General features: G+C 42.9%; 1 protein-coding gene across 1 annotated transcript in view; it reads left to right on the top strand.

Moving 5' to 3' along the window:
- The window catches only part of Pmar_PMAR007294 (hypothetical protein), a gene marked incomplete at its 5' end in the record, with an annotated part of 8,625 nt that extends 2,692 nt beyond the window's left edge, over positions 1-5,933 (top strand). Inside the window, 11 exons of the mRNA XM_002788192.1 lie at positions 275-392; positions 458-600; positions 1,580-1,649; positions 2,063-2,149; positions 2,202-2,331; positions 3,174-3,269; positions 3,979-4,175; positions 4,558-4,809; positions 5,060-5,212; positions 5,450-5,545; positions 5,594-5,933. Coding sequence (XP_002788238.1) covers positions 275-392; positions 458-600; positions 1,580-1,649; positions 2,063-2,149; positions 2,202-2,331; positions 3,174-3,269; positions 3,979-4,175; positions 4,558-4,809; positions 5,060-5,212; positions 5,450-5,545; positions 5,594-5,731 — 1,480 coding nt within the window. The 3' untranslated portion in view covers positions 5,732-5,933. The remainder of the gene's footprint in view (positions 1-274; positions 393-457; positions 601-1,579; positions 1,650-2,062; positions 2,150-2,201; positions 2,332-3,173; positions 3,270-3,978; positions 4,176-4,557; positions 4,810-5,059; positions 5,213-5,449; positions 5,546-5,593) is intronic.
- Positions 5,934-12,481: the final 6,548 nt, after the last annotated feature.

The raw sequence follows: 12,481 nt of genomic DNA, 5'->3' as shown, positions 1-12,481 counted from the left end.
ATATATCATACTCCAACACTGTATAGGAACTCTGAGCTCAGCAGCTGAGGAAAGCGATATATATATCCTACTCCAACACTGTATAGGAAACTCTGAGCTCAGCAGCTGAGGAAAGCGATTACATATATTCATACTCCAACACTGTATAGGAAACTCTTAGCTCAGTAGCTGAGGAAAGCGATTACATATATTCATACTCCAACACTGTATAGGAAACTCAAATTATTCCGAATGAAAATTGATGATATTTTAAATGTGAATGTAATTGTCTCAGGTCTAAAGGGGCGAGTGAGAAGTTTGTGAATACTATCGGGTTTGATAATTTCACCAAGTACATGGAGCGCCGAATTGAAGTTATGTTTGCACAAGCAATAGGTCCTGTTTTGAAAAAGGTAGTAGGAATATCTTAGGTTCGAGCGCGTAAGATACGGAATAGGCCCAATTTTGTTCAATTTAGTTGAAAGATTTGAAGCAACAGAATTTGGAAAAGGAGGAGAGTATGAAGGACGAAATTGAAAATACAAATCCAGCGCAGATCGTCTCGACAGTGCGGGATGTGGGAATGAGTTTTGCTCATTCGTTGAATCACGTGATGGAGGGGTAGTAGAAGGGAATATATGCACATGGTCAACTACGGAAATTTTGGAAAATTTTCGGAAAATTTTCGGAAAAATTGTGTTTGGAAAAGTATATTCCAACACTGGTCGTGAGAGAGTCAAACGTGAAAGTATTGCATTTTCGGGAAGTAGGAATATGGGATTTTTTTAGAAAAAAATTAGGATTTTTTTCCTACGGGGTAGTTGAGTTTTGATCAAACACTAAACGCAGTAAGGCGAGGAAAAATCAAACTTAATTTTTTTCGTGAAAAAGGAATATGCGAAAATAAATATTTTCAAATTTTACTTCAGTGGAGTTTCACCACCCTAGTGATGGGAGAAACAGTAGTGAAAAACATGTTTCACTACTACTACTACTACTACTACTACTACTACTACTACTACTACTACAGGCCGCGAATATCGCCTAGTTTTTTACCGAGTTTTACGACGCCACTTCACATGAAACTGGTGAAACTCCATTGTATGTGTATTTTATTTCTCCAGAACGTATATTCAAAAAATGAGTTTTTCGGTGAACTTCCAGAAATATCAAATTTTATTTTCCACTTTTGCAATATAAGGAAAACTGTATAACGTTATTAGTATAATGTTGAGAAAATTGGGTATCACTGTTCGTGAACAATTCGAAATCAACAACAAGCCAAATTTTACACTTTTTTTACCGAATTTCACTCTGTTTCTAGCAGTTTCGTCCGAATTTTCACAATTTTTTCCTAGCAGTTTTGTTCGGATTTTACTCCTTTTTTTCTATCAATTTTGTTAGAATTCTACTCCTTTTTTCCTAGCAGTTTTGTTCGAATTTGACTCTTTTTTTCCTAGCAGTTTCGTCCGAATTTTTACAAATTTTTTCCTATTAGTTTTGTTAGAATTATACTCTTTTTTTCCTAGCAGTTTTGTTAGAATTTTACTATTTTTTCCTAGCAGTTTTGTTCGAATTTTCACAATTTTTTTTCTATCAGTTTCGTTCGCTCTGATGCGGGACGGTTGACTCTTGAGGATGAACTGATTGCATTCGCGGCGTATGAGGAGGTAGTATGACGATTTGGTCGGCTGGGAAGAGATAGAATTTTGGTATCGTTTTGTAGCAGTGTGGGAAAATATGCAGTTGGTGAAAGAATGGAAATTCTCCAGTTTTGTTGGTTTCTGTTCACTTTCGTGTAAATTTGTATAACCAGTGAGGGAACTGTTGAGCTCAGTAGCTGAGGAAAGCGGAAATATATTCCTTTAACACTGTTTCGTGAAGTTTGTACAGAATTGTGTATACTGGAGTTTCACAATCCGTTTTACGTGAAGTGGCGTGATACTCCATGTGAAAAACGCGTTATTCGCGGTGATATGCAGTAGTCGTGAAATATATTTATTTTTACTAGTGTTTTTCATATCACTTGGGTGGTGAAACTCCATTCGGATTTCAAATGATTTTCTCACTTGTAAATGCTCAGGGTCAAGGCGCTGATTTCACGATGCTGCCAAGTGAAGATTTTGCTTGTTTGAACGACTACATCGACTACTTGAGAAACGATATAAAAGTAGTAGTTGAGGAAATGCAAGAGTGAGCAAGATTGCAAGATTTGTGTATAGGTTCCTGCGTTTGATGTTGAAATTAACGGTGGAGCTCAGTTCCGAAGATTGATGTACGAAGTAGAGGTTTTCCTGAGATTTTCGGAAATCGGCGTGGAAACTAAAAAGAAGGATGTTATTCAAGCCAGAGGTGAGGCGAGTGGTATCACGCGTTGTCGGTTTTGGGGAAAAACGTTTGATAACAATAGAGTATCACCACCCTAGTAATATGAAAAACATATTTCACGACCATTGCATAGTGCGAATATCGCGTATTTCACCGTGTGTATTACGCCACTTCACGTAAAACGGGGTGTGAAACTGCAATGGAAAAAATGGTATGATGACATCTGCAGGGTAAAATTGATTAAAGAATGTGTTATTGATAATGCGGAAAATTCGGAAAGAAATTTTCCCCTGAGGAAAAGTATGGGCTCTTTTGGAAGACTTAATGTTGGTGTCAGTGTGGGAAAATATGCACATGGTCAGCAACATATGTTGGGTGAACATATGAAATTTCTGAGGAAATTTGGGGAAATTCTGGGTAATTCCTGTACATTTCTACCCTACTTTGTATATAAACTCCTATAATTAGTGAGGAAACCCCTAGGTTCAGCTGAGGGAAGCGGACATATATTACAACACTGGTTGGTGTTGCCGTCATGGTATTAGGGCAATAGCTGAGTTGTTGCCGATGTGCTTCGGTTTATCTATTATTTTATGGGAGTTTATATAGAATTAGGGACGAATTTTTACCCTAGTGATATGAAAAGTACTAGTGAAAAATATATTCTGCGAATATTGAGTTTTTCACAGAGTATCACGCCACTTCACGTAAGAGGGGATGAAAAAATAAATTCGGACCACGCATTCGTTATGCGAGAAATAGTGTATATCTCCACTGAAGACGAATAATGATGTAGAAAATTTTGGTATGTTTACCGCGATATGTGATTTTTTTCGCGGAAAATTGACATCTTTTTTGTCATTCAGGTGTGTCCATGGGCTCTGTTACTTGGCGAGATGTGGTGGTGAAGTTGCTGTGCACGGAGGCGTTGATTCCGATGAAAGCTCGAATACAATACGCGGGTGAGATTGTCAATTAGAATTTCGCGAGTTTTTAACGCTTATATGAAGTGGGAGTGAAATTGGTATGAAAATTTGCGGTCTTTTTCGAGATTAATGAGAATCGATTTGGAATTATATCGCATAAGCAATGGAGTTCCACCCGTGAAATGAAAAACACTGGTGGATAACATACTTCATATTTCACTTTGCGAATAACACGTAAAACACGTGATGTGTTTCATAGGAGGATGATGTGCCCGGTGTATTTACAATTCCCTAGTCTTTTTCAATGGAGTTGAAAATGAATCGCGAATTTTCATGAATTGAAAATCGCGATAATCGCGTTTTTCATATGGAGTACACGTAAAGTAGGTAAAACTCCAATGTAAAGATTACTATAAATCTTGATAATAGTAACCATTCGAGACTATGATAGCGACAAGTTGTTCACTATCATTGATCCCGAAATAGTAAACACACATTCTTCACATTTGCGTATTAGGTTGACACGCACTGTATATACTGTTGAATGTGAGAATTTTTTTCGTTTACTTTGAAGAAATCATGATTTTCCGGCGATGAATTTTTAACGAGATGAAAAAATATTTTTTTCTACATTTTTTGGGGAAAATCGATTCGCAATTTTGCGGTTTCTGAATTTATTTCATATACGGAAGAATTTTTGTTCGGAAATATATTTTTCATTTCTCAATGGTCGTTTTCGTCTCAGCCGAAAGAATCAAGTGGTTTTTCATATCCCAAAAAGATGCTGTCATTAACTTCATGTTGAGTATCAAGGGCTCGGCTGATGAACAGATGTTCTCTTCGTTGTATACGAAACATGTGAAATTGATGTTGGAAAACGAGATGATAAAACAACTCGTTTACAAAACTTATGATGACGCTTGCCAGAGGCAGTTGGAGCAGGTGAGAATCGTCTTGAAATTATGGTGATCGAAATATTTCTGCATAATGCGATAAATTATTCGTTTTACGTGACGTGTGAAAATCACGATATTCGCGGTGATATGCAGTGGCCGTGAAATATATTTTTCACTAGTGTTTTTCATATTACTAGGGTGGTGCAACTCCATTGTTCGTGAGATTTGTCATACGCTGTGGTCTTCGTGGTCTGTGTTCGGACCTATTTTGCATCTTTTGTCGTCATCATTGAGATATTTTCGCTCTCTTCGTGTATATATTTCCTTACGTATTCGACTATTGGAAAGTCGAATTTTTGTGGTTTTTGGTGGAATTTCCACAGGTTTATGAAAATCTTCCGGGTGCGCAATTGCGTATCTTTGATCAGTTTATGGAGTTGTTCGATAATACTCTGGCATCGACATTTTCCAATCCTTGGGTGTTCTTGAAACGCACATCTTCGGGGTTGGAAAATCTTGATAATGACAAAGACAAAGATGGAAATGATGATGATAGCGATGATGACGATTCGAAGAGCAGCAAGCAAGGGGATGATGATGATTCGACTGAAGACGGTCTTGATGATATGCAGTTGCCGACTTTTGATGACACTAAGAAGAGAATTCCAATGGAAATCGAAGTAAGTCAATGTTGAGACGCTCATCTGTTCATCAGAGTTTACATATGGATTTTCATGCAATAATGCTATAGTAAGTAAAATTGAGTATTTTTTTGGGTGATCTGCCTCACGGTGAGATGAAAACGGGCTTTTTAATTCATATCCAGTATGTTTTCGGACAGCATGCCTCGCATATTCGAGTTTTTCGTTGGCAATGAATCTTTGAGCGCACGATGAGGTTGCTGATGAGGTTGTTAGTATGGTTGTTCAGTCACGAAGTGGCATTGAAACGACTTTATCCCATTGGCTGAGTACAATTCCGATGGAGCCACAGCAGATTGATGAGGCGGTGGAAAAAGTGCAGATGTTGGTGTTGAAGACATTCTCATTCATCAGATCGCAGATATCTGATCAAATCGAATTGGTAAGGGAAAGATTTTCACCACCATTTTCAACATGGGGAGCCTCTTCTCATTGTGAAATTCCTATGAGTTTTTGGGGACTTCTTTTTTTCTTCTGGGTTCGTATATTCCAAATCATTCAAATGTAATTCTTCATTCATTGAGATCACTACCACGTCGTATAGTCTGAGAGTTTGCGTCGTGGATGGAATACCGTTGCTTTGAAATCGCCCTGTTGGATATTATCTGTTTCACTTCAGTTTGCGGAGTCATTCTTCAAGCTGCCGATGATGCGTAGGCTGGAGGATGATATGAGTAATATCCAGATGACCAACGTAGACACCGAAACCTACAAGGTGAATCTTTTAATTCTCGCGAGTGCGCGGGGGAGTGCTGAATTTCAGGTTCGACGGGAATATCTTGAGGGCGAGTTTAAGACCATTGAAGATACTCTAGGATCTTTAAATGAATGCATTGATAAATTGCAAGGATTCGCTTTGAAAGCTCAAACGAAGATGAGCAGGTCTTCAGGGAGCAAATAGATACACTGAGGCGACTTCGGAGCGTGCTCACTTTTCCACTACTTGAGAAAAATGTATAAAATGCAACGCTTCGCTCCGCCGGATGGAAACGTGATCCGATGCAGAAGTAGCGACGCTGGCGGTTTTCTCTTGCAAGTTCATCGGCGCCTGATTGTCGCTGGGAAGCATTGCAGTATTCCGAAAGTTCCTGTTTAATTACCTTAGCGGAGCGGTGTTGAGTTGAATGAGAGTGTGTGAAGAATAACTCGGGTCCGGATGGCAAAGACGCATAGTACAGTGCGCGTCCATTTGATATACAAATGTGTGTTATTATGGAGGACGAATTACAGTGAACGAGTTGTCGCTATCACAGCAAACGAGTACTTCGACCACAACAATGTTGTGACAACATATGTTCATAGCCATTGTTACATTGTATATGCGGTATAATTTCAGATTGGTTCTCATTGATCTCGGCAAATAACAACACGTTTGCATATCAAATTGACACGAACTGTAGGTTCCCTTGGGGGGGAGGTCCAGAGAAGTGAAAATATGTGACTCGACGAATGTACGGTCGATCTTACACAGGCCCTGTGTCACAGGGTGGATGTGCTTATAACATAATTTTCTAGAAGTCAGTCCGCCTGAACTGACATACATGGATACTAATTGCGCCCGTTGAGCAACGGTAATGCGGTAATGGCCCGTTGAGCAATCCACCGACGGCATTCACACGCGAATTCATTCATCTCTGAGTGAGGGAAATGTGACCTTCCATGCAGATGGTCTCACCAGAAATTCTGAAATCACACATACCATAACGTAGTCATGACTTCGTTAGCGCTCCTCAAAGTTTGAGGCTCAAACTCCAGGGTTGTCGATTTCATGGAAATCGCAAGGCCATTTCTGAAATTGAAATTTCATACGGAAATTTCCATGAAATTTGTTTCAAAGGTGGAAAAAAAAATTCGCTCCGCCGGATAGTATCCGGCGGATACCTATCGCTATCCGGCGGAGGTCTTGTTTCTCTAGAAATCTATGCTTGATCTTGTCGAAAAACTCCTTCAAACAGAGTTCCCCAGTTTCTCTAAAAATATCAGTCCTGATCTTTTTTACTTCTTCATATGTGAGTGACTTGTACCCCGGATGAAGCGAGCCTAGGAGCGCACTGGTGCTGTTAGAAGTAGTGTCTCTGAGACTCCAGTTCATAGCCGTAGCCAGAGCAACAAGATTCTCATGAAATGATCCCCAGCTTGCACCTTAACGAAGAAGTCCGAAATCTTGGGAGCAAACTTGAGGGGAGGAATCCTCCCGGAGGATCGCTATTGGTGCTTGCTGTTGAGGTCATCATAGAATACCTTCGGAGTTTTCGACACTTCTTGGTAGGGGGTGGTAGGCTACCACTGGTAGCAGACCCAATTCGGCCCAGTGATCACGGCGAACGTGGTCCCTTCGATGAGTAGAGTTGTCGAACCCCTGATCCCACCCACACCGTCAGATGAGCGTATTTTGGATCTTATCATCAGCAACACTCTCCTCTGTAACCGTGAAGAATCTTCAAAGGGTTGAGCTAGAGATAAAGACGTCTCTTTCATCGGAGACCACGTCGTCATTCGGCTGATCCAACTTGGGCATATATCAACAAATCTGTGTAGTAGACTCGGATCAATGTGAGTGAACTCCATCCTGACTATAACAGAGGCTTCTAGAGAGCTACTCTAAGCATTGAAGATAGCATACCATGTTGACAACATGGACCATGTTGAACATGATGTTGTATACCAGCACACATGAAATCACCATGTTGTGAAACGGTTATGACATCTGGCGCGTGTCATTTCGATCGATCTCTCCGTGAATCGGTCCTGATCGCGTATGCGGTGGTCGATTCGTTATGTCTTGTATATCGTCTAACTGAATAATTGTTTTCGGAGCTTTCGGAGCACTAGGGATAAGTTCAATGTTTGTTAATCGTCTTTTTCCTAAAATTTCCTTCAAAATATGAAATACGTATAACATATTCATACGTGGAGCCACTCACATCCGACTTCTTTGAGTCATCTTCATAATAATCATCGTCATAGATCTCGACCAGCTCACCCGCCGTTGAACTCTTCAGCTTCTTTCTTGGATTGCTGAACTCGGCCTCACAGAATAGGCGACATTCAATGTGCGCAGCCGGGCCTTTCCTTAACAACTTGACGATCTTCGCAGGTGGGATGATATCCACAGGGATAGTGCCCACTGCATCCGTCAATTCGGTCACCAACCCGAAAGTAGGACATCATCGTCGACGTCCTTTTCCCTCTCAGATCTATTCTTCATAGGATCGACCTCATGCGCCATCTTTAACCATCTCCTGGTCTCCGTGCTTAGTGCCACCGCGTAACACTTCAACTGCATCAGGAGACCGTCATTCATCTGCACCGGAGTAATGGTGGCCCGGGTCGACCCACGGTGGGTCGTATTTCATAGTCATATTTTCACTTTTCGGGGGCCCTTGGTAGCGCCCGTTGGGATGACCATTATGGCTGCGAAGAGTCGCGGGCTCAGTGATAAGATATGGCGATGAACTTGACGATGACAATGAGAAGAAAGTACTGAGGGAACCATTTACAGTAGTTCTGTTGTCGCCGCCTTCCAATGAGAACGCAGCTCAAAGTCTACAAAAGCACCATCAGAAGCCGACTCTGACGCTGGCAGTACATACCCGGATGTAGCACTGCTGGCGTACGAGCGCTTTATACTTAGCTAGTAGTCAAGTCGATAGTCAGAGGCAGAGACAGGAACAGGTCAGTAGCCATCTTGGCTGCAGTTGTACTCTTGCCGCGAGAGTCTTGCGTTGATCAAGTCCAATGGAGAGTCCAATAACGGCATCGGGCGAGCCATCTGATATCTCCTTCTAATGATGAAAGTCGCTATCGCATTCACCGCCCTGTTTCGCTTGGACAGCAATCGCTATGGAATCAATAGCTGCCTGACAGCACTCTAGATGCGGCACCAACACCTCATGAGAGCGTCTCACAAGGATGGAATCCAGAGGCTCCACTCTCTGGGCCCCAGAGTCTGGGGCCGGAAGTTCCCAGGGCATCTTGGCACGTCGCCCTCATCATGCTCCTTTTCTGCCTCTTTCTCTCATTGACGTCAGCAGCTGGAGCTTTATGACCTAGGTGAAGTATCGCATCATACTTGGTCACCAAGTATGATGCGAAAGTAATTGCCACCGTGGCAAACTCCGACCAGCTAAGAGCACATGCATACTATGAAGGGTGGCTCCGTAATGCTTGCTGCGTCTTGTAATTCACCGCCTTCCACGCCGCTAGTGCAGTGACATGGCGACGATGTATGTGAGGATGTATGTTAACTCCAGATGAGTCAACTACAGATCTTCCTCGTAGATCTACTACGCCACCGCGTAAAAAGGGTGAGACTCCAGTGGAGTTTCAGGATCGTCAGTCCATCAGGGCCCTACCGCAATGATCACACTCTCACTGCCGCCTAGTTGCATTATGCTGCACCTTCATGTTTATTACCTTGGGCTGGGGTTCCCAGGCTGGGAATCCCAGCGTTAGGGTACTGCATTACTGTATGGTCACCCGTTAGCGTTACTGTTCGCCGTTGACAGTAAGCGTCTCCTCCACATTTATCATTCATTTGTTCATCATCATCTTTCACTAACTGCATTTGTTTTCGATCCCTCGATAGTCGCATCGCGGATGCTGCTTCGCGAGTTCAGCTACCAAATCTGACAAGTTCGGTTTGTGCTACAGTGAGAGCCCCTGGCAAGCAACGGATGTCCGCATTATTCCGTAGCGACGTGTGAGCCTGGGCCATTATCTGTGATGGTCAGGGTATCCCAACGACGATTAAGGTCCTCAAGTAGAGAGGTGCAAAACGATGAGATGTTGCGACCAACCGGTGCTCAGCGTAAGGAGCCGAGTTGGTTTCGTGGGTGTCCTCTACCCAACAGCATCCACAATATTGTGGGATAAGAAAGCTGCTCCTATACCCGATGGTTTCAAAGCGTAGCATTTTGCTCCTGTTCGATCTCATCAGAAGCCACTGCTGAAAATGATTGAAATGCAATGAGAGTCTATCTGCAGCTTCACTCTTCAGCGCTTCTCGAACAACAAAATAGGTTGAGCGAGTCTGCAGGTGAACAAGTTGGATACCGCGCACAGCAACCCGCAGGTCTGCATACCGATACAGAGTAAAAAAGACCTGCGCACATCATGAACGTGATATTGAGCAATGATAAGAAAAGACAAGAAATTGGTGAATATACGGATGTTTTAGTGAAGATGATTCGAGGTTCTCACAACACACGCACGGTTCAAAACAGTCCAGCATAGAGGCGGGGAGACGATATTCACTGACCTCATCGCGTCTGCAAAACACAGATCCATGATCAGTTTCACATCTCAAGCTTCTCGTCTATATAGGCGCGGACGACACACTCGTTGTAATCTTTTTGCTCACCAGGAGAATCATAATATCGGTATGCGGCCAAGAATTCCCCTTTATGTATCTGTACCACTAGATTGTATGGGTCATCGTTATGCAGCATGCTGAATATATCTCAGGCCGTCCATCGGCTTAGGGTGGCACGAATTATTTCCTTCCAATTATTTCCTTCCATTTCCTTCGGAAAGATGAAGGAAATTTAGAAAATTCTTTCGAGCAGGAAAAATAGGAAAAATAAGGAAAAATAAGGAAAAATAAAGAAAAAATTCCCGAAATGACCATAAATCGGCACAAAAATCCCAAAAAACAAGAGGTCTCACACCAGGTGATGTCTGGGATATATGCCTGTGTTAGTCGTCTCGGTTAGACTGAGTATAAAGAGACCTTGTTCGCCAGGATGATCAAAGATTTTTGTGGCGAGCGAGAATTCGATTCGCACTTTCACTGGAAGGTCCAGCTTGCGGTTTCGGACTGAAACTTTCAGTTATTGCATGGCACTTCGCAATGCGAAGTTCGCATCATGATCATTTTATTCGAGCGGGAAATGCTGCATTCCCAGTGGGAATGCAGCATTCCCCCTGGGGGAATTTCCCACAAGCATAAGACGGTGGAGTATCAACGTAGCATACTCCAAAACAAACGGATAGGTATCCCTGACGCAACATATAGGCAGTGGTTCTGGAACCGGCCGCAGGCTCACAGTATGAGGCTCTGAACTAGTCAGTAATCACCGTTACCAATAGACTGACGTTCGCACCTCGTTTCGCATGGTAAGTCAGTGTTCTCGTCTGCATTTCTTGCTGATACGAGCGGCCGAACCTGTGAAAACGATCGAAACTGGAAGGCTTTGTTGGTTACTAGAAGACAATGTTGGCCGCCCCATGGACTGCCCATGAACTGAAACGAAGGAATGCAACCATCAAAGGATCAATCAAGTAATGCTCAACGACAGCTCTAATCACCGAGCGTTGCGTTACAAACTTTCCTATAGAAAGCGCGCTTGATCAGCCGCAGCGGCTGAGCTTTAGCGCACGCCCTGGTCTCCTCCAGTGTGGATATCTCCCATATCTTGTAACGCTTTCAATTTCAATCAAGCTATGAAACATGATTAGTAAGTGCAAATCATCTGCTAGCAGCCCGACCGAATAAGACGATGACGCTCTGGCCTGGCAAACCTGGCAGGCCAAGCGAAAAAATTTATTTTTCCATATTTTTCCGTATTTTTCCTTCAAATTTCAAATTTCCTTCCGAAGGAAATAATTTTTCTATTTTTCCTTCCGCGTGCCACCCTACATCGGCTCAGACTGTTTGATAGCCGTTGTCTTGGTAGGGTCTTGCTGTGGTTACTAACCTGTGTGAGAGATGTCTGTAAGGCAGAAGATCTGACCGCTCTGCTCAGCGAGCTCATGGTTCATCTCCAATGCTCTGGCTTCCATCGTTCTTGATTACGGTATATCTTGCTATGAGTGTTTATTCGATGTGGGTCTCCAACCGAGAGGAAGAAATTCCAGGGGATGGCAACTCCTGATGCACAGAATTAGGCAAGAAGAGCCCTGCGAAATGATTTCGCCGAAATCTAGGATTTCTGCCGATGGCAAAACTCTGTGAATAACGTTGAGTCACTGACCTCAGAACCTTACAAAGGTACTGTGCTGATATTCGTCCTGTATGCGATCAACTCGACTTAACGACCTGCCGAGTCGAGATGATCGTTGTATTTCCTCAAAGTCTGATATTTCTGAGGAATCATTCCTTCTAGGGTGAAAACCTATCGTATGACTTTTGTGGTTGCCATGCGATAGACTGAGTCTTGGCTGACGCTCTCCGGAGCGTCATCGCACGATATTATTCCGAGGTATCCTGGAACTTCAAGTTGGACCTGCGAGAATTCCAGAGGAATGCAAGTGGGTGATATCATCAGTCATCTTCAAGCAAAGTCGCAGGTTGGCTGCCACCGGTTGACATACGAGAGGTGTCGGACAACCGACTCACGGTGGCTAAGTGGGGCAATCTTAGAGTCCGCTCTTGAGAGGACAGAACATTCACTATAATGAATTTAGTCAACTCAATTGATGGCTCCAGTCCGATTCAGCAGATTTTAGCGTCCTACTTCTGCATACACGAACAAGAGGATGAGTAGAACTCACCGTCATCACAGTCGGTTGTGTCACGTGCGCAAAACTGTGTTGTGCGCTCATCACGTGACACTAAATTCGTGGGCGCACAGCCGTCTGGCAACTGGTATTACTCAGTGAGTGGCAGAACTTCCTGAATCTCCCGAGTGGTTCATCAACCAACATCTCT

The sequence above is a fragment of the Perkinsus marinus genome, assembly GCF_000006405.1.
Source record: "Perkinsus marinus ATCC 50983 genomic scaffold scf_1104296928640, whole genome shotgun sequence".
In the NCBI taxonomy this organism is placed as follows: Eukaryota; Perkinsozoa; order Perkinsida; family Perkinsidae; genus Perkinsus; species Perkinsus marinus.
The sequence above is the reverse complement of the archived record's forward strand: the minus strand, read 5'-3'. Positions and strand labels throughout refer to the sequence as shown.